Consider the following 22,483-nt stretch of genomic DNA (forward strand, 5'->3'; position numbering starts at 1 on the left):
GCTGAGACATTGGGAAACTGGGCGACATGGAGACTCTGAGACACTAGTGGACACAGAGACATGGAGACACTGGGGGACACAGGAAGACATGGGGACACTGGGCGACTGGGAGACATGGGGCACTCCCAGTGTCCCCATGTCTCCCAGCCAGTGTTCCTCGTATCTCATTATTCCCATGTCTCCCAGTATCCCTGGTGTCTTTCAGTGTCCGTAGTGTGCCAGTGTCCCTAGTGTCCTAGTCTCCCAAAGTCCCCTAGTCTCCCAGTGTCTCTGTGTCCCAGTGTCCCCGTGTCTCCTAGTGTCTCAGTGTCCCCTAGTATAAAAGAAAAAATCTCAGGCACTCACTGTGATAGATTTAAGCAGGTTTATTGGACACCGCAATGTTTCGACCTGTACCTAGGTCTTTATCAAGTCTCCAGTGTCCCCTATGTATCACAGTGTCCCTTTTGTATCAGCGTGTCTCAGTGCCCCATGTCTCCCAGTGTCCCTGGTGTCTCTCAGTGTCCGTAGTGTATCAGTGTCCTTAGTGTCCCCTAGTCTCTCAGAATCCTCTAGTCTCCCAGGGTCCCCATGTCTCACAGTGCCCCCAAGTGTCTGTGTCCCCTAGTATAAAAGAAAAAAATCTCAGGCACTCACTGTGATAGATTTAAGCAGGTTTATTGGACACAGCAATGTTTTGACCTGTACCCAGGTCTTTATAAAGTCTCCAGTGTCCCCTATATATCACAGTGTCCCTTGTGTGTCACAGTGTCTCAGTGCCCCATATCTCCCAGTGCCCCCTCATGTCTCAAAGTCTCCCAGTGTCCCCAGGTCTCCCAGTGTACCTTGTGTGATATATTTGTGTATTGCCTTTGTGTGATATTTGTGATGGGTAATTACCGTATTTTTCCGTGTATAAGGCGACCCCTATTTTTTGTGCCTAAAATTAAGAAATCAATATTTTAAACAAATAGAACAACTTTGATATTTTAGAGGTGACTTTTGAGAACAACACACTTCTTCTGATATTCATTCCTCCCACATGCTAAGGTAGTCTGTGAAGTAAATGGCTATATAGTGCATGCTGGGAGACTACAGCTCCCACAATGGAGCAGGTGGTGTGGTGGCATGCTGGGAGACTACAGCTCCCACAATACAGCAGGTGGTGTGAGTGCATGCTGGAACATCACAGCAGTATTCCCACTGCTCCCTGATCCCCATTTCCTCACTTCATAAATATAAATCAGAAAGCAAGACCTACCTGAGGTGGAACATAACTTAATATGGCTGCTCCTTTTATGGTGTGGCATGTCTCTGAAGCTCCTTTGGTGATAATGTGTCTGCTACTGCTACAGCTCCCACGCATATAGGGACCTCTTCATCCTTGCCACAGCATTCAGAAGTGGATCAGCAGGTGGGAAGCCAAGTATGTGTGTGGGACGTAACACACTGAAATGTGCCAGGTGTCATCTTGGCTTAGGCCCAGTGTTTTGTTTTTTTTTAACCCCTGCAGTGACATTTCATGTATAAGACGACGCCCAAATTTAGACTAAAAAAAATGTAGAAAAAAAACATAGTCTTATGCATGGAAAAATACAGTAATTCAGATTTGTAAAAATGCACGTAGGCCAATATGTGATTGCAGGTGTGTATTTTTATGGTTTCACATGAACACAGTACAGTCGGACACACAGATGCACATTTATACACATATACTGTTTCATAGAGCCACATACACACAATCGAGGCACATAATCACTCACACACAATCACACGCACAGCTTCAAGCAGATAGTCACACACACACACACACACACACACAGACAGTTACACACACAGTCAGAGGAAGCCAAGAAAAGTTACAAACAGACAGTCACAGTTACAGGCAGTCACACACACACTCATGGGTAGCCACACACAGTTACAAGCAGACAGTAACAGAAAAAAAAAACACACCACTAATAATACATATACAAGCAAACCTACTGGAAAAGTGTGCCCTCTAAAACACCAATACAATAGTAAAACAAAAACAGAAAAGTAGGAATGCCAAAAGGGTGACGTAAAGGTATAAATGGAAATATACAACCTTATACAATAACAGCGTGATGAACAATATCTATAAAAATATATAAAAATCGCACATAGAGTAATAAGAGTGTAAATGTATGGACACGCAGGATGTATATATTGAACTCACAAAATATAAGTGAATATCAGGCCCATCATCCTTAATCAGAAGTAGTCTTCAGAATAATATGTAGAAAATCTTCTTTAGTACTTGTAAAATAAAGAAAACCAAGACATAGTGCAGATGGCATTAAAACTTCAAAGAATTTATTACAAATTGCACTTACAAAGGTCCAAGTAAAAACAGCATATAATCCACTGCAGGGTGGAGATAAAAGTACAGCAAGTCCTCAATACTTGGACCTGTGTAAGTGCAATTTGTAATAAATTATTTGAAGTTTTAATGCCATCTGCACTATCTCTTGGTTTTCTTTATTTTACAAGTACTAAAGAAGATTTTCTACATATTATTCTGTGAGTTCAATATATACATCCTGCGTGTCCATACATTTACACTCTTATTACTCTATGTGCGATTTTTATATCTTTTTATAGATATTGTTCATCCCGCTGTTATTGTATAAGGTTGTATATTTCCATTTACACCTTAGAAGTGATTACTTCACCCTTTTGGCATTCCTACTTTTCTGTTTTAGTTTTACAAGCAGACAGCCACACAAACACAGTTACACACACACACAGTTACAGGCAGACCTACACAGTTACAAATGGACAGTCACACAGTCACAGATACAGTCAGCCACACGCAAAGTTACAGATAGATGGTCACAAGCAGTCACACACGCACGCATAGTTACAGGCAGACATTCATACATGCAAAGTTACAGACAGGTAGTCACACACTCACACACAGTTATAAGCTTTTACACACACACACAGTTACAAGCAGACAGGCACACACACACAATCACAGGTAGACAGGCACACACACACACAGTTACAGGGAGTCACACACACAGTTACAAGCAGACAGTCACACACACAGTAACAGGCAGACAGTCTCACACAGTCAGAGGCGGCTCTCTAGTTGGGTGATTTAGGCGGCCGCCTAAGGCCCCGCGCTGACTAATTCACCATAGGGCAGACTGACCTGTCAGGTCTTTGGTCTATGACTGAGGGCCTGACACAGGAGGGGGTCAGACAGCTTGCCCATTATGCCGCCGGGTGTGGAGCCCTTCCGTACAGTCTGCCTTTGGCAGCCTCTTATCAGCAGCTACGCCAGGTGCAGAGCTACAGACTGAGGTGTCTCGCAATCTCCAGTCAATCAGAGCATTGCCGTGGGTTACTGGACTTTAGATCACAAAACTTACTATGTGGTCTTCAACTCTGCACCCGGTGGAGCTGCAGACTGGAGAGCCAACCCATCAGGGAGAGAAGGACCACCAGGGAAATCCAAAGGACCACCAGGTACTTATAAACCCCTCCACACTGTGTTACAGACTCCCCACCACATCCACCTTGTCACAGTCCCCCACCCTGTCACAACCCCCCTACCCTCTTACAGCCCTCTACTTTGTCAAATCCCCCCTACTTTGTCATAGCCCCCCTACCCTTTCTCATGCCCCATACCAGGTCACAGCCCCCCTACCCTGACACAGTTCCCCCTACCCTCCCACAGATCCCCCTACCCTGTCACAGCCCCCACCCTGTCACAGATCCCCACACCCTGTCGCTCTATGACAAAGTAGGGGGCTGTAAGGGGCCTAACAGCCCCCTACTTTGTCGTAGCCCCCTACCCTTTCACATGCCCCTCTACCAGGTTACAGATCCTCCTTCCCTGTCACAGAACCCCCTACCCTCCCACAGATCCCCCACCCTGTCACAGCTCCCCTTCCTCTCACAGTCCCCCCCCCCCTCCCACCCACCCACACACAGTCATGAAATGTAGCTGTGCCATAACACAATGCACAAAGGCCACAGGCAGCCCCCATAAACACAACACTGCAAGCAGCTACCCCAGACACATTCTTACAAAGACATACACTTTCACACACACGGATACTGTCTGCCATGCACATACACAGGTAGACAATGTAAGACACACTCAGAAATACACACCTGCACATGTGTATACGTGACTGCCAGGCTATGTAACCATACCCCACTAACATGTATATCGATTAGCATAATTGCTAATTAAATGTGTTTATTGCAAATTAATTACGTTTGCAAATTATGCAATTACTTCACTCTGAGAACTCACAATGGAGCGGCACAGGGAGCTGCAACACTGCAAGCCTCTGAACAATGAATACAGACACTAGCTCTCTGTATCCAGCGCTGCAAGCCGGTCCTTCAATCAGTAGCGGCTCTAGACTTGGCAAAGCCTAAGGCGAAACACATACATGACTAACACCATAATTGAAAAAAATAGAAGTTGACTTGTGTGTGTATAAGAAGTTGTAGATATATTAAAGGGGGGGGGGGGGGGCTTGCAGCATTGGATATATAGAGCTAGTCTCTGTATACATCGTTCAGAGGCTTGCATTGATGTGGCTTACTATGCCTCTGCGTTGTGAGCTCTCTGACTGTAGTTATGGCATAAATTGCAATAAACAAATTAAATTTGCAATTATACACAATTGCAGGGTATGGTATACAGGGTATACATAAGTGATGGTGTGATGGGGTTATTGGAAACAGAACTTTTTATTTTTAAAAAAATCTGTCACATTGTGTATTTATCTGGCTGTGTGTATTTCTGAGTGTGTCTTGCATGGTCTACCTGTTTGTGTGTCTGACAGTGAGTATCCTTGTATCTGTATGTATGTTACTCTGAGCATGTGAATGTTTATGTACTGCCTGTGGTCTTTGGGTCTATTGTTGGGAGGTGAATGTGACAGTGCGAAAAAAGGTAAGTGCTGCATGATTGGAGGGGGTGAGGGTGACTGAATAAGAAATTAATATAAGTGTGGGGGTGGTGGCCGTGTTTGGGGGGTGTCCGAGTGTTTGGAGGGGCTGTACCTGAATGTGGAGGGGGTGACAATGCATATGGAGGGGGTTGCCAGAGTGTGGAGGAAGGTGCCAGAGTATATAGAGGGGGATGCCAGAGTGTATGGAGGGGGGTGCCAGAGTATGGAGGGATGTGCCAGACTGCGGAGAGTGGTGCCCGTGTGTATGGAGGGATGTGCCAGACTGCGGAGAGTGGTGCCCGTGTGTATGGAGGGGTGACAGTGTGTATGGAGGGGGTGCCAGTGTGTGCAGAGAGTGGTGTCATTGTGTGCAGAGAGTGGTGTCAGTGTGTGCGGAGAGTGGTGTCAGTGTGTGCGGAGAGTGGTGTCAGTGTGTGCGGAGAGTGGTGTCAGTGTGTGCGGAGAGTGGTGTCAGTGTGTGCGGAGAGTGGTGTCAGTGTGTGCGGAGAGTGGTGTCAGTGTGTGCGGAGAGTGGTGTCAGTGTGTGCGGAGAGTGGTGTCAGTGTGTGTGCGGAGAGTGGTGTCAGTGTGAGGAGAGAGGTGACAGAGTGTGAAAGGTAGGGTGACAGTGTGAGAGGGAGGGTGACAGTGTGAGAGGGAGGGTGACATAAAGTGAGAGGAGGTAACATAGTGGGGGGGTGACATAGTGAGAGGGGGGTGACGTGACATCAGTGTGTGAGGGGTGTGACCTAGTGTGAAAAAGGGTTGACCTAGTGTGAGAGGGGGGTGACATAGTGTGAGAGGAAGGTGGTGACAGAGTGAGAGGGGGTGACATAGGATCATGGATCAGGAGCAGCAAGTACTGGTGCATTAGTTAGAGCCGTCTTAAGTTGGTTAAATGCCTGATCACACTCTGGGGCCCAGGCATCCTGTCGGGGAAGGTTCTTGCGGGTCAAGTCAGTCAAGGGTTTGGCTAGGGCACTATAATTGGGCACAAATTTCCTATAGTACCCTGCCGTACCCAGAAACGCCAGCACTTGGGTCTTAGTCCTAGGGGTGGGCCACTTGGCAACAGCTTCAATTTTGGCCGGTTCAGGTTTATGGTGCCCGCTCCCCACCCGGTGACCCAAATACTGCACCTCTGCCATCCCTATATGGCACTTACTGGGTTTCAGCATCAGCCCTGCCTCCCCTATACGGTCAATATTGGCCCCTATGTGTTGTAGGTGCTCGGCCCAGGTCTGGATATAGATGGCAATATCGTCCAGGTATGCGCATGAATATTCCTGGAACCCATCCAGTAGCCGATCTACCTTCCTCTGAAAGGTCGTTTTTCATCCAGAATGCCATGACCCGAAATTGGTACAGGCCAAACGGGGTGACAAAAGCCGACTTGGGGATGGCATCCTCGGCTAATGGAATTTGCCAGTATCCCTTACATAAATCTATGGTAGTGAGATACTGACCCCTTGTTATCTTATCCAGCAGCTCGTCTATCCGGGGCATCGGATGGGCATCAGACACCATTTTGTCATTTAGCCTCCGGTAGTCGACACAAAACCGGGTCGTGCCGTCCTTCTTAGGTACCAGCACTACCGGCGATGCCCAGGGGCTATCTGAATGTTCAATAACCCCTAGCCTCAACATTTCCTCAATCTCTTTCTTCATATGTTCCCTGACTGCTTCAGGGACACGATATGGGGTCTGCCGCATAGGTAGCTGTCCAGGGGTCTCAACCCGGTGAGTGGCTAGCGTAGTGTACCCAGGTAAATTGGAGAAGGTGGCCCCTTTAGCCGCGATCAACTCTTGTACCCGGGTCCGCTCCTGAGGGCTTAACCGCTCCCCCAGTTGAACCCCCGTGGAGGTCTCTGTCTGGTCCTCCCATTCTAAAAGGTCAGGTAGCGTCAGGTTCTCCTGATCCTCAGAGGCTGAGGCGCATATTGCTACCACGTCCTCTATCCTCTCATGATAGGGTTTGAGCATATTCACATGGAGCATGCGTCTCTTCCCTACCCCTGAGCAGGGGCCAATCACATAGGTGGTGTCACAACGCTGTTCCACCACCTGATATGGGCCTTGCCAGATGGCCTGCAGCTTGTCTGTGCAGACAGGTTTTAAAATCAAAACCTTCTGTCCCACTTGAAAGCTGCGGTCTCTGGCTCCTCTATCGTACAAGCGGCGCTGGCGTTATTGGGCCGCCTGGAGTTGGTGCGTACGGCCTGGGTTAATGCCTCCAGTCGGTCCCTGAACTCCAGCACATAAGATACAATGGGGGTCCCATCTGGGCTACTCTCTCCCTTCCAATGCTCCCTAATGAGATTTAACGGCCCTCGCACCCTTCTCCCAAACAGCAGTTCAAACGGGGAGAAACCTGTCGACTCCTGGGGTACCTCCCTATAGGCGAAGAGCAGATGGGGTAGGAAACGCTCCCAGTCTTTATGAGCCTCTCCAAACGTACGGAGCATCTGCTTCAGGGTACCGTTAAATCTTTCACATAACCCATTCGACTGGGGGTGGTAAGCAGAGTTTACTATCGGCTTAATGCCACATATCCTCCAAAGTTGTTGGGTGACCTCGGCAGTGAATTGGGTGCCCCTATCGGATATTATCTCTTGGGGAAACCCCACCCTGGAAAATATTTTCATTAAGGCTTCGGCTACCGTCTCCGCATGAATGTTGGAGAGAGCGATGGCCTCTGGGTACCGGTTGGCATAGTCCACTACGGTTAAAATATACCTCTTCCCCGAGGGGCTGGGCTTGGGTAGGGGCCCTACAATATCAACGGCCACCCTGCTAAAGGGTTCTTCAATAATGGGAAGAGGGCACAGTTTAGCTTTGTGGCGGTCCCCTCGTTTGCCCACTCGCTGGCAAATGTCACATGAGGTGCAGTATTGCCGTACATCTTTAGAGATCCCGGGCCAGAAAAAGGCGTGGGTCAATCGGTATCGGGTGCGTGTCATTCCCAGGTGCCCAGACAAGGGAATGTCATGAGCTATTCTAAGCAGTTCTTGTCTATACTTTTGGGGCACTACCAACTGTTTAGTTGTTACCGTGACTGACCCCCCACTCCTCTTTCTGCAATGCGATACAATAACTCTTTCTCCCAAGTATACCGCTCCCCCTCTAGCCCGGCCTGATCTGTGCTCACTCTATCCCTGTACACATGCAGTGTGGGGTCTAACTTCACCTCCGCATCAAATTTGGTGGGGGTATCCCAGGTCATACGTGTCAAGGGGGTGTCATGGTCTCTTACCTCAGAGTGTGCTTGTGGAGCCGTGGTGGGAGCCTGCTGCCGGGTGGTCACTGGGTGGGCTTCCTGGTGGGGAGCCTGGGGTATAAAAGCAGAAGTCATCTGGCCGAAGTCATTCCCCAGCACAACATCCGCTAGTAATTTCTGCATCAGGCCCACCTCTACCATCCCCTCCCCTGCACCCCAATCCAAATGCACTTTGGCAGTGGGTAGTCTGTACACTGCTCCCCCTGAAACTCGCACTGCCACTGATCTGCCGGTGTGTGCTGAATCAGGAACCAAATGGGGTGCTATCAGGGTTAAAGTAGCTCCTGAATCCCTGAGCCCCTGTACTTCTTTCCCCTCCAGTGTCACTAGCTGGCGATGATGCTGTCGTTTGTCAGTGGCTCGAACCGACATCACCTCATGCAGGATTCCTAGTGGTTCTTCTGCTTGACCGCTCAGTATCTCTTGAGCGGTTGGCTCCATTTGATAATGGTGGGCAGTGGCCCTTGGTGCCAGATTCTGTCGGACTTGGTTCCATGCGTGCCTGCTCCTGCTCCTGCTCTGGGTGCACTCACGTGATATATGTCCCCACTGTTTGCAGGTGTGGCATTGTATGTTAGCCCTGCCGTTATATCGGGATGGTGGTGGATTCCCCTGAGATGAACGAAACGGAGTTCCGGTGGGAGCGGTAGGCTGTAGAGTACTGGGTTGCCCCGTGGGTCGAGGGTAACTCCTAGTTAGGTGCCCGTGATGCCTTCTCGCATCAAAATGCTGGTCAGCTAACCTGGCTGATCCGTTAGGGTGAGGGGTTTTCGGTCTCTCACCCATTCTTGTGCCTCTGGGGACAAGCCGTTAAAGAATTGCTCCAACAGCATCAGTTGTCGCAACTCCTCCATAGTAGTAGCTTGGCTGGCTTGTATCCACCCTTGTGATGCTTGATCTAGCTTGTGCGCCCACTCGTCATGCAAATCTTTCTCCGGTTTGCGCAAGCCTCTAAACTTGCGCCGGTATGCCTCCGGAGTAATGGCATATCTCTCTAGTATCGCCCGTTTTACTTTGGCGTAATCCTTGCTGTCCTCTCTGGGTACAGCGCGATAGGCTTCTTCTGCCCTACCGGCTAGCTTGCCTACCAGTAACGGCACCCATACTGTCTGTCTGTAGCCACTCAAAGTCTTGTAAATACCCATCAATCTCATCCTTCTCCTCGCAAAACATCTTAAAGGCATGGTATGGGATTTTGGGTTTTACCTGGTTGCTGAGCGAAGCAGTAATGGATTCTGCTCAGGAGAGTGAATTCCGCGGAATGTGTGCCATCACGTACTCCTGCACATCCACCATCACCACGGACAGCATGTCCTGTGGTACGGGCTGGGGTAAAAATTCCAGCCTGGTCCTCATTTCCCTCTGGTATAGGGTCTCTTCCATGGCTGTGTAGCGCTTCCATGGTGTAGCGCTGCGAGCTCTGTCTCCCTCCATCAGTTCAGCAATCAGCACAGCTTTGGATTTGTTGCTGGCTATCTTACCTCTGGCTTCTAGCAGTTCTTTTAATGTCTGCCGCTTTAATGTAGAATAATCCGTATCCATTCACTTCTGGGTTCGGTTCTTTCGTCATATTCTAATTGCCATTCCCTTTTCCTGTTCGGCAGTTTAAATTGCACGAATCACGCTTTTCGGCTGTAAGGTTGGATCCCGTCGCTTGCCACCAATTGTAGCGGAGCGGCAATATTAAAATCCACGATCTCCGCTGATACAGAAGGTAATCCACAGTCAAGCGCTGAAAAGTAAGGCAATGTCCCAAATCCCCCAGTAACCGGACGAAACACAGTTCTGGGAGTCAACTGAGGCTTTATTCACAGGCTTCCAGTATTTATGCAAGTCCCCATGCAAGTGGTTTCCAGACAGACATAACAGGGGTAATACAGTGGGGGACTACATGGGGGACTTCACATTCTGGGCATTTCTCCCATCAGGCACTGCTGCACGAGAGGGATACTCCCACTGGGATACACCGTTAAGTGGATTATCCCTCCGTGCAGCAGAACCGGCATTTCAAATTTAAATCTGTAACTTCCACATAATTCACCTGATTTGCACGAATGGACGTTCGGTAGATAGCTGGTGTCTGGGGTTACATTTTGTGGGGATACCGCTCAGATCCCAGCTAAAACTACCGAACGCCGCACGAAATACACTTTGTTATCGAGTTCGGTTTAAAACCACCGAACACCGATGGCGAACCTTGATGGGATACGGGCGGAACTCCCGAACGGCCTGGAAGTCCAGCGGTGTTCGTGTCGTCGAGTATAAGTTTTCAGTTCCAGGCGCTCGACGACCAAACACCGCTGGTGGGACAAAGGATCCAAGATGGCCGACCGCCGCGTGGTCGGTAGTTGAACGACAGCAACCTAGGAGAGCCCTTAAGTACCGATTGCAACAATGTTGCAATCGGTTAACGAGCGCCACACATCCCTCTATGGGTGGTCTACCAGGGGGGTCCGCATTCGTTTCACAAACAGCCCGGACAGTCGCTGTTCATGAAACGAACTACATGAATGCTAGTGGCTTATGGCTGCTAGCATACGAATTCTTAAAGGCAGCACAATACACATTAAAATTATACATACATCATAGCAGTACATACAGACAACCTTTTGCTACATAAAGTCCAGTATCCTAGAAGTGGCTAGGTTTGCCACAGTAGGTAAGTAGCACAGAACAACTAAGCAATGAAAGCTCAGCAGTTATAGCTTTAAATAAGGTGCCAGACTAAAGGCACACTGGGGTTGCCATGGGAGTAAGTTAACCGGTAATATGTTCCAGCCACCCTGTTCTGCGGTGTGCCTGGGACATGTGACGCGATCTGCCTTCGAATGTCGTGGACCACCTGCTGCCTTTGCGCAAGCTTGCATTTGGGCGGTCGCGGCCTGGATAAATTGCGGTCGGAGCAGAGGTAAGTTGGGACTAGGTGAAAGTAAAACACAATGTTATGTAAGATCTAATTGAAAATGTAAAAAAATTCATGAAACCTGTGTAAATCACAGCCAATGAAGGTGTGGATATTGTTGCCTAAATCAAGTTGTTTAACTCTTATACAGCAGAGAATTGAGCAGTGTTACAACACTCACCGCCAGGGGAATGAAGCCGCCGTTTAGTCAATAATCCCCTTTCTCCAGAAATGCAATTTTAGTCCAACCGATCGTAAAACTCCCGAACGGAGCATACGAATACGGCAACTCCCGATCAGCAATTCATCCGAAATCCTTCCACAGCTAGAAATAAACGAAAACGCTGTCCCAATAGTAAATCCCTCCACAAACAAGGCAAAGCTCCGTCTTGAAGGTCAAACAGGAATGTGTTTAATGGGGGCTACCTGCCCGGTATTTATGAGGGTCTCCACAAGGTGGACACTCCCCTAGGTGACCTTGTGGAAGACTGTAGAATATATTAAACAGTAGCCAATCGCAGTGGCTTCAATACAAGTCCTTCCCATTTTACCCATAAGTCATTCTTTTCTATCCCGGAGATAATTAGGGAGAAACCTAATTATCTCCGAGGATAGAGACCATCGCCATTTTAAATCATAATAAGAAAAATACAATAAAATACATAAAATCAGAAATACCGATTGCATAGTGTTCGTGCAACGTATCCCCAGATAGCCTGGATCTGAGGGCATATTCCTACCGAATAGCGCTCAGGTCCGATGTACATAGTCCAATCGCCATGGAGTCAAAGTCTCTCATAAGTCCTTCGGTATACGAATGACTCCATGGGACGGCTACCTGGGTAAAGTCCATACGACTTAGAGAAACTACCGAACTGACCGGTGTTCGTACGCCTCAAGGAAATAGAAGGGGGGCGGCCGTCTCCAGCGGTGTCCGGTAGATAAAGAGTCCGTTTTTAGATCCATAGGTTTTGCACCGAACACCGCTGATTCGCCTCATGTCCAAAATGGCCGCCGCCTCGTGTTCGGCATACGAACGACGACCACCCGTACGAATGGAATGGAGAGGTGTTTGCGGTTAACCACAACGTTCTAATTGTGGTCAAGGTGTTAACAAGCCGCACACTCCTCTCCTGGGTGGCCGTTGGTTCGGTAGTTTCAATCGGTACTAGGGAAAACAGACGAACAAGGGCATACGGACAGGAAATCCATGAACTCAAGGCAAACAGACGAACCAGCAATACAAGTCTATACAGATGGGTTCGTCACACGGCTCCCCCCTTGTGGGACACTCCGGCAGACCCGGCTTGGCCCTTTAGCGGGTCAACTTGGGGATGACCAGACTAGGAGGTAGCAAGAACGTCGGTTTGCCGCGACAACCCATCTGCATTCCCATTCTGCTTACCGGGTCGGTAGCTGATGGTGAAGTTATACGGTTGTAGGGCTAAACTCCACCGCAGCAGTCTACCATTGTCTCCTGAGACCCGGTTAAGCCAGACAAGGGGATTGTGGTCCGTCACAAGGGAAAATTCCTGTCCCTACAAATAAGGGCTTAACTTTTTCAATGCCCAGACCAGGGCTAAGCATTCTTTCTCCACTGCCGCATAACTCACTTCTCGGGGTAACAGCTTTCTACTGAGATATGCGACAGGGTGCTCTCCTCCATCTTCCCCGACCTGGCTCAGCACAGCCCCCAGTCCATACATGGAAGCATCTGTATGGACGAGAAAACGTTTGTTAGGAACTGGGGCAGCCAGGACAGGGGCATTCACTAGAGCCTGCTTAAGTGCTCGAAACGCAGCTTCACAGGCTGGAGACCACAGGACCTGCTTAGAGAGGTTTTTCTTAGTCAGGTCGGGCAGGGGCTTAGCGATAGAGCTGTCGTCGGGGACAAAGCGTCTGTAGTACCCGGCTGTCCCTAGGAAGGCTAATACTTGGGTCTTAGTGATAGGTGTGGGCCAGTTCGCTACTGCCTCTATCTTAGCTGGCTCTGTTCTCTGGCTCCCACACCCCACTCTGTGACCCAGGTATTGCACTTCAGCCATGCCTAGATGACACTTATCTGGCTTCAATGTCAGGCCGGCGGCCCGAATTTTGTCCAGTACTACCCCTACATGCACCATGTGTTCCTCCCAGGACCCACTGTAGATCGCAATATCATCCAGGTATGCACAAGCAAATTCCTGGAATCCATCAAGGAGCCTGTCCACCATACGCTGTAAGGTAGCTGGGGCATTCTTCATCCCAAATGGCATGACCTTAAATTGGTATAAGCCAAATGGGGTGACGAAGGCCGACTTGGGGATAGCGTCCTTGGCCAGGGGAATCTGCCAGTAGCCCTTACACAGGTCTATGGTGGTCAGATAGCGTCCCCTGGCAATGCGATCTAATAATTCGTCTACCCGGGGCATCGGGTAGGCGTCAGTGGTGGTCCGCTCGTTGAGCCTCCTGTAGTCCACACAGAACCGGGTGGTCCCATCCTTCTTAGGCACCAGGACTACAGGGGAGGCCCAAGGGCTATCGGAGTGCTCGATGACCCCAAGCTGGGTCATCTCCTGTATCTCCTTCCGCATTCCTTCTCGGACTGCTTCAGGGATACGGTAAGGGGGCTGTCGCAGGGGATTCTGTCCAGGAGTCTCTACCTTATGTACAGCTAGGGTAGTGTAGCCGGGCTCTTGGGAGAATGTCGCCTGCTTCTCCCACAGAAGCTGTCTGTCCCCTAGCTGTACGAGGCTAGTCATGTCAGTCTGGGAATCTCTTGCTAACAAGTCGGGTAAGGGTAAATTTTCGGTATCGTCTGCAGCGGGGGCACATACTGCAGCTACATTCTCAGGTCGTTCCTGATACTCCTTTAGCATGTTCACATGAAAGGATCGCTGGATCCTGTCATCTGAACAGCTGGCTATAAGGTAGGTAGTATCACACACCTGAGCTACCACCTTATACGGGCCCTGCCAAGATGCCTGCATCTTGTTCGCCTTCACAGGTTTGAGCAATAGCACCTTCTGCCCAACCTGGAAGACTCGCTGCCGGGCACCCCGATCGTACCATTCCCTCTGTCTCCCCTGGGCCACCTGGAGGTTCTCTCTTACCATCAGAGACAGTTTCTCCATGCGGTCCCGGAGTTCCAGAACATAAGGTACTATGGGGGTCCCTTCCTGCTCTGTCTCACCCTCCCAGTGGCCTCTAATGAGATCTAGGGGTCCGCGGACCCTTCTCCCATAAAGCAACTCAAATGGGGAGAACCCAGTAGATTCCTGGGGCACCTCCCTGTAGGAAAACAACAGATGAGGCAGGAATCGCTCCCAGTCTCTGCAAGTGTCAGAAAAGGTCCTGTTTGAGGGTGCCATTAAATCGCTTGCAGAGACCGTTAGTCTGTGGATGGTATGGGGAACTAAGTATCGGTTTAATGCCGCATACCCTCCACAGCTGCTGGGTGAGCACAGCGGTAAATTGGGTTCCCTGGTCAGAGAGGATCTCTTTAGGGAACCCGACCCTGGTAAAAATCCTAACCAGGGCATCAGCAACTGTCTCTGCCTCTATGTTAGACAGCGCTACTGCCTCTGGATAGCGAGTGGCATAGTCCACCATGGTGAGAATGTATTTCTTACCGGATGGACTAGCCCTGGCCAGTGGACCCACAATATCAACAGCTATGCGGGCAAAGGGCTCCCCAATAATAGGCATCGACATAAGCCTAGCTCTTGGGTGGTCCCCCCGCTTACCTACCCGTTGACAAGTGTCACACGTGCTACAATATATCCGCACAGCCTGGTTAAACCCTGGCCAAAAAAAGTTCTGTATAATCCTATAGGCTGTGCGGCGGGACCCTAGATGTCCGGCTAGCGGAACATCATGCCCTATCCGCAGAATCTCCTGCCGGTATTTTGCGGGCACTACCAGCTGTCGATTCGGCGGAGGGGCAACACTCTTCTGGGACGGCTTAGGGATCCGGTATAACCTGTCCCCCACCCACTCATACCGCTCCCCATCTTTTCCTTCCTCTCCAGTATCTGCTCTGTCCCTATATCTCTGGAGGGATGGATCTGTCTGGGTTTCCCTCCCAAACTCCTCTGGGGAATCCCAGCTAACTAAAGTCTGCCCTGGGGTGTCAGTCGGGGAATCGGTTCTTACCTGGGTCTCAGCAGCAGGTGGGCTGGTTCCAGCAGCACGGGTCTGAGCACGGGTAGTCACTGGGTTGGCCTCGGCAGGTCCCATGGGAGCATATACAGAAACCAAAGGGGCCAAATCATTTCCCAGCAAAACGTCAGCAGGCAAATCCTTCATAACTCCCACATTCACATGTCCGGATCCCACTCCCCAGTCCAAATGAACCCGGGCAACAGGCAGACGGAAGACGGCGCCTCCTGCCACCCTTACTGCCACAGTATTTCCAGTATGTTGGTGTTCGGAAACAAGGTTCTTTTGGAGCAGGGTCATAGTAGCTCCGGTGTCACTCAGACCAGTGATCACTTTACCATTCAACTTAACGGTCTGTCTGTGCTGTTGGCGGTTGTCCTGCTGAGCTGCTTGTACTGGGTCTGCCTCATGTAGGATACCCCAAAACTCCTCCTGCTCAAGGCAGTGAGCAGAAGGCTGAGGTGGCTGCTGGGCTCCGCCGGCTGGTCTTCTCCATGACTGTGCTTGGCTGGCATTGTTCAATGGGCACTCTGGTCTTTTATGCCCCAGTTGCTTGCATCCATAGCACCGGATCTGTTGTGAGTAATCCCTAGCGTTGAACCGGGCTGACTGCCCATAGTTGGTCGCTGGCGGCATAGTGGGGGTACGTTGTGCTGGGGGGTGATGTACATTGGTGGTTGGAGGTGCTGCCAGCTTGTATTCTACTCGGGCAGGGACCTTGGCTGCTGTCTGGTCTAGCTTTCGTGCATCCGTGTATTCGTCGGCCACACGAGCAGCTTTAGGCAAGGTAGCGGGTTTGCGGTCCCTGACCCACTCTCGAACTCCTGCAGGTAACCGGTCAAAGCAGTGTTCTAGCAGGAATACTTGCAGCACCTCTTCTCCAGTTACCGCTTGGCACCCTGCCATCCAGTGGGCTGCCGTGCGGTGTACCCTGCATGCCCATTCCACATAGGAATCACCAGCCTTCTTGTTAGTGTCCCGGAATCGCCTCAGGGGTAACAGCGTATCGGGCCAAAAGGGCATCTTTTACTGCCCGGTAACTTGTAATTTCCTCCTCTGGGATGGCCCGAAAAGCCTCACTGGCCCGGCCGGATAATTTCCCAGAGAGGATAGTAACCCATTCTTCTGCGGGCACCTGGTGTAAAGCACACTGTCTTTCAAAGTCAGCCAGGAACCCGTCTATCTCTCCTTCAGTCTCCACAAAATTTCTAAAAGCAGCAAATGGTACCTTTTTCCTTCCATTATTATTATTAGTATAGGGTACCTCTGCTGCTGCAGCTCCTCTCCTCTGGAGCGCCTGTTGTGCTGTCACTGCGGCTTGTACTTGTACCACAATATCCGCTGCAGGATTGGGGCCAAAGTGTGCCAGCCTTATCTGGACTGCCCAGTTAAACGATATCTCCTCGGGTGTTAAATCCAGCAGGCCAGGCACATTAGCTCTTTCCATTCCCTGTGCTGCATCCATCTCCAACAATATAGAAATAATCTCCCTTTTCTTGAGATTACTTGCTGATCGTCCTCTGCGCTCCAAAATATCTTTAAGGGTAGCACGCCTTAATTCCTCATATTGCATTTCCAATCTGGGGTGTGTAGCTGGCCTTCAGGGCGGTGGGATTCATCCCGTCGCTTGCCACCAATTGTTACGACACTCACCGCCAGGGGAATGAAGCCGCCGTTTAGTCAATAATCCCCTTTCTCCAGAAATGCAATTTTAGTCCAACCGATCGTAAAACTCCCGAACGGAGCATACGAATACGGCAACTCCCGATCAGCAATTCATCCGAAATCCTTCCACAGCTAGAAATAAACGAAAACGCTGTCCCAATAGTAAATCCCTCCACAAACGAGACAAAGCTCCGTCTTGAAGGTCAAACAGGAATGTGTTTAATGGGGGCTACCTGCCCGGTATTTATGCGGGTCTCCACAAGGTGGACACTCCCCTAGGGGACCTTGTGGAAGACTGTAGAATATATTAAACAGTAGCCAATCGCAGTGGCTTCAATACAAGTCCTTCCCATTTTACCCATAAGTCATTCTTTTCTATCCCGGAGATAATTAGGGAGAAACCTAATTATCTCCGAGGATAGAGACCATCGCCATTTTAAATCATAATAAGAAAAATACAATAAAATACATAAAATCAGAAATACCGATTGCATAGTGTTCGTGCAACGTATCCCCAGATAGCCTGGATCTGAGGGCATATTCCTACCGAATAGCGCTCAGGTCCGATGTACATAGTCCAATCGCCATGGAGTCAAAGTCTCTCATAAGTCCTTCGGTATACGAATGACTCCATGGGACGGCTACCTGGGTAAAGTCCATACGACTTAGAGAAACTACCGAACTGACCGGTGTTCGTACGCCTGAAGGAAATAGAAGGGGGGCGGCCGTCTCCAGCGGTGTCCGGTAGATAAAGAGTCCGTTTTTAGATCCATAGGTTTTGCACCGAACACCGCTGATTCGCCTCGTGTCCAAAATGGCCGCCGCCTCGAGTTCGGCATACGAACGACGACCACCCGTACGAATGGAATGGAGAGGTGTTTGCGGTTAACCACAACGTTCTAATTGTGGTCAAGGTGTTAACAAGCCGCACACTCCTCTCCTGGGTGGCCGTTGGTTCGGTAGTTTCAATCGGTACTAGGGAAAACAGACGAACAAGGGCATACGGACAGGAAATCCACGAATTCAAGGCAAACAGACGAACCAGCAATACAAGTCTATACAGATGGGTTCGTCACAAGCAGTGTTTAAAAATTCATGATCTATACACCGAAATTAATGCAATAAGCTGAAGTTGTTTTTGTGGTTAGAGTATCACTTTAACCCCTTAAGGACCAAACTTCTGGAATAAAATGGAATAATGACGTGTCACACACGTCATGTGTCCTTAAGGGGTTAAAGAAAAGAAAAAATTGAAACATGAATAATTCTAATAAATTTCTCTTTTCCTCTTTTTTGTAGATGGTTTGTCTGGAGTCAGTGCACCATCCAAGCAGAAGCCTGGATCATTAATTAAAACAAAATTATTTGTGGATAGGTCATCACTCCTAAAACGTAGGTGACGTAAGGTCAATTATTGATTTGGCATAATTTTAAAACTTGTTTCTGTTTGCTTAGCTGTGTTGATGTTGTTTTTTTTTTTTTTTAGTTTAGTGATAAGCTATAAAATAACTGTTTTATAATACATTTAACTTAAAGGGGCACTATAGTCACAAGAACAACTACCGCTTAATTTAGTTGTTCTGGTGTCTTTTGCTGGAACCTGCAGGCATTTTAATGTAAACACTGCCTTTTCAGAGAAAAAGCAAAATCCCCTTTTTAACTGGAGGTAAGATGGGGCCGGGGGGCCCAAACAGCTATTTAGACAAGAATGTCAAGAATATACATTTGTGTTCCTGACACTATAATGTTCCTTTAAATGTCACTTTGGACATTACTTGTATATCGATAAATTATTATTCGCAAAGAAGATATACTTTCTATCCCATAGCTAATGGAGGGGGAAATATATATGGGGCAGATATCTTATGGCTTGTAATTTTTTATTTTATAAATGTTATTATCCCTTTGTATGAAGGGTGATTACCATTTGCCATATCCCCCTGGTAATAAATGTTCCATTAGAACCCCAAGTCATTTTCATCAACATTATTTCACTTACTGCACATGTGATAAGGGATGATTAGATAGCCAATTTGGTAACCATCAGTCTCTCACTCAAATGTTGAGGGAAAAGGAGGGATAATTTCTGAGCAATTTCCTACCTTTTTTGGTCCGCAAACAGCTTTTATAAATTTTGCCTATTGGCTGTAGGTACAGACGGAGAGTGACCTCAAGTTTTCATTTGCAATCTAATATTTCATTAAGCAATTACTAATCATCCAAGTCTGTGTAAGAATGTAGCAGTCATTGATTATTTGCTTTGTTTAAATATATAGATAATTAAAATGTCTATGTATTATTTTATTAGGACACTATTTCTCAGGTTATTCAACTATAAATTATTTTTAATAAATGAAAAAATTAAAATACAAACTTTATAACCAGAAAAATAAACAAAACAAAAAAAAAAGAGATCAAACGTAGAAACATATTCACTAAATGGTTAATTTCCAACCAACTTACAAAATGTAGGCAATAATACAGAACTTGAAAAAAAAAAAAAAATATTGCAAATCTCAATATGTATCATCTCTATATTTAAGTGCTTACAAATTTGAATAGGGGATGCCTTAAAAGAATATCTATTTTTATTAAATTATGGTAATAGGTCTGTGTCTATTTTTAAGGCCATCTTTAATGTTAGATTTCAATTGCGATAGCTGAGCAATCTACACCAGGCAATACTTTAACCAGGTCCGGAGAGAGTAGGATGGGAAAAAAATAAAGTAAAATTGTTTGAGACAATGTTATTAAAGAATTAAATCAAATAAGAACAAACAAAGATGTCTATGAGGAATGTGAAAAAGACAGAATAAATGTAATAACTATACGATATGGATGTGGGACAGATCCAAACCCAATTTGAGGGAGCAGTCGGAAACACAATTTTAACAAGAAGATAAATTAATGAGAATCTTTGTGTGCTTCTAATATTCACAAATCCTGAGCTATGCCACATCAATTAATGCGAGCGATACAAGAGTGGAGGTAAAAAAAAATATATATATATAAAAAATAAATATGGACTGTAGGGATGTCTAAAGCTATAGATGGTAGACAAAAACTATTTGACATCCAGCCTTCTCACTAAGTAAGACAGTAAATGAAGGGTAACATAGGAGAAAGCGAGGACCTTGTTCCCAATAATAATGGGCCCCTGAAAGAATAGAGCTAACTCACCCCAATCTCTAAAAATACCTCAGTACACCTTAAACTGGAGGTTGTTCCTACATTACTTGAATAAGTGTAGTAACAAACCACTAAAGATATAATCAAGGAAGAATGTGAGAGTGCTATGTCGAGTTTCCTCTATAATACACTGGTACCAAAGAAAACAGAGGGTCCCATTGTGGAGAACACCCAATACACACTCCCTAAGAAAAGCACTATTACACCATCTCCTCAGCAAGGAAGTGGCCACTGAGACCAGTCAGAACACAAACCCTAGCAAAAACATCATACCTACTGAGTGCCTAAATACTCTGGCACACAAAATAACATGTGCCTACCGGATACCAATACCTAAACTTGCCCTTCACCTTCATAAAGATATGCCTTACCTCTATGAAGAGCTATGTAATGCTGCAGAAGTAAACTTTTATATACCTGAGAAGAGTCTCCTGATTCTGTCTATTACTTGTGTGTGTGGCACATTTTTGTTGTGCTGCATTTATATCTTATATAACTATATATATATATATATATATATATAATATGTTATGTAACTATAGTAGTTATTTTATATATTGGATTCATTATCTGTCAACAATTGATCTTATTTTTTGCATACTTGGATTGATGGCTGATGTTAGACTACAGTCAGGTTTTATGTAATAAGGGAACTGGAAACAAGTTAAAAGGACACTATAGGTACTAGAAATGTTTTAGCTTAATGAAGCTGTTTTGGCATATAGACCAATACACTTGCAGTATCACTGCTCACATATCTACCATTTAGGACTTTGTTTGCACATTCTGTTTAATTTAGAATTTCTTATCTCCTGCTCTGTTAATAGCCTTCTAGACCTAGCAGAAACCTCATTTGTGTGATTGAAGTTCAATTTACAGAGCAAGAGATTAGAACTTCTAAAGCAAATCTACATCTGAAAACTAAATTCTCTTTTTCCATGCAGGCTGTATGAGCCACAGCCAGGGGAAGTGCAGCTAGGGTTGCATAAACAGAAACAAAAGTGATTTTACTACTAAATGGCAGAACTGAGCAGTGAGATGCCTATAGTCTCCCTTTCATGTTCTGATTGTGTCCATCCCATTGCTCAAGCAACACCACCAATGGTCCGTATTTTGTTACTATTCCCATTGAAATACAATTGGGAAAAGCCTAGATTCTGGACTTGTATGCCTTGAGAAATGGTTTTGCAACCACTGACTTCATAGGGCTCAATTTAATATTTTTGGATAAGCTTTTAACCCCTTCAGGACGGAGTCAATAGTACACGTTCTGATCAAAACAAAACCTGGAATTTGCGCTATATGTCTGTTCAACCGTAATTCACCTCTTTCATATTAAGTGCATCCCCCCTTATTATATATAATTTTTCCAGCAGAAACAGGGCTTTAATTTCACATAAACTATTCATATATTAACCCCTTAAGGACCAAACTTCTGGAATAAAAGGTAATCATGACATGTCAGACATGTCATGTGTCCTTAAGGAGTTAAACATAACTTATTATGAATAAAATAAAAAAAACTGTGAGAAATTTAACTTTGTTTTAAAAATTTGTAGTTCCGCCTCATATTTTAGCTGTAAATGTCATGATACGGTTAACTTTGACTGCAAAAAAAGCACATATTTGGATTCAGCAAAGTCTCACGAGTACAACAGTGTGTCAAGTCTTTTGTAGTAGCCACTTAGTCACAAACACTGGCCAAAGTTAGCATTCATATTTGTTTTTGTGTGGAAAAAGCAAAAAACAAATATTTGGTAATTAAAACTTAATTAAAGGGATTTAACTCCTAAATGGCAGAGGATTGAGCAGTGAGGCTGCAGGGGCATGTTCTATACACCAAAACTGCTTCATTAAGCTAAAGTTGTTCAGGTGACTATAGTGTCCCTTTAACTAATTTAATATGTATCATTGGCCTTCAAAATTGAATCATAATTAAATTCCAACCAACCTATAAAGTAAATACAATTGACACAGGTGTCAGAAATCTCAATTCCTAGTACGAACCCCTAGTATGAACCTGTGGGAAAAGGTCAGGAAAATCAGGACACATCATCCAGGTTTAAACATTTTATATTAGTAGAATTTTATAAGTGACTGTAATCACGTTTGTAACCAGTAATCCCCTGGAGTACCGGTTGAATTCGTGCCTATTTTGTGAGTTGTAATCACCGAAAGAACTAGATAGAGTGTTGAAACATACGAATGGATACATCATAAGTGTAAATCGAAAACCAAATGGAAATTTTATATGTATATAACCGAATGATAGCGCTCGTTAGATTAAGTAATGTGGAACATGCGTGTAGATAAGGAATTTTAGCCGAACGGCATACTGTACAAAAAGAACCGAACGCTGGTTCAAACGAACGGGGCTCCGCCATGTAA

The 22,483-nt window shown here is 46.7% G+C and overlaps 1 protein-coding gene across 1 annotated transcript in view; it reads left to right on the forward strand.

Moving 5' to 3' along the window:
- The window catches only part of TRIM14 (tripartite motif containing 14), an 84,757-nt gene that overhangs the window by 58,477 nt on the left and 3,797 nt on the right, over window positions 1-22,483 (forward strand). Inside the window, exon 5 of the mRNA XM_063455332.1 lies at window positions 18,206-18,298. Within this exon, the coding sequence (XP_063311402.1) occupies window positions 18,206-18,298 (93 nt within the window). The remainder of the gene's footprint in view (window positions 1-18,205; window positions 18,299-22,483) is intronic.

Source organism: Pelobates fuscus, chromosome 5 (assembly GCF_036172605.1).
Source record: "Pelobates fuscus isolate aPelFus1 chromosome 5, aPelFus1.pri, whole genome shotgun sequence".
NCBI classification, from domain to species: Eukaryota; Metazoa; Chordata; class Amphibia; order Anura; family Pelobatidae; genus Pelobates; species Pelobates fuscus.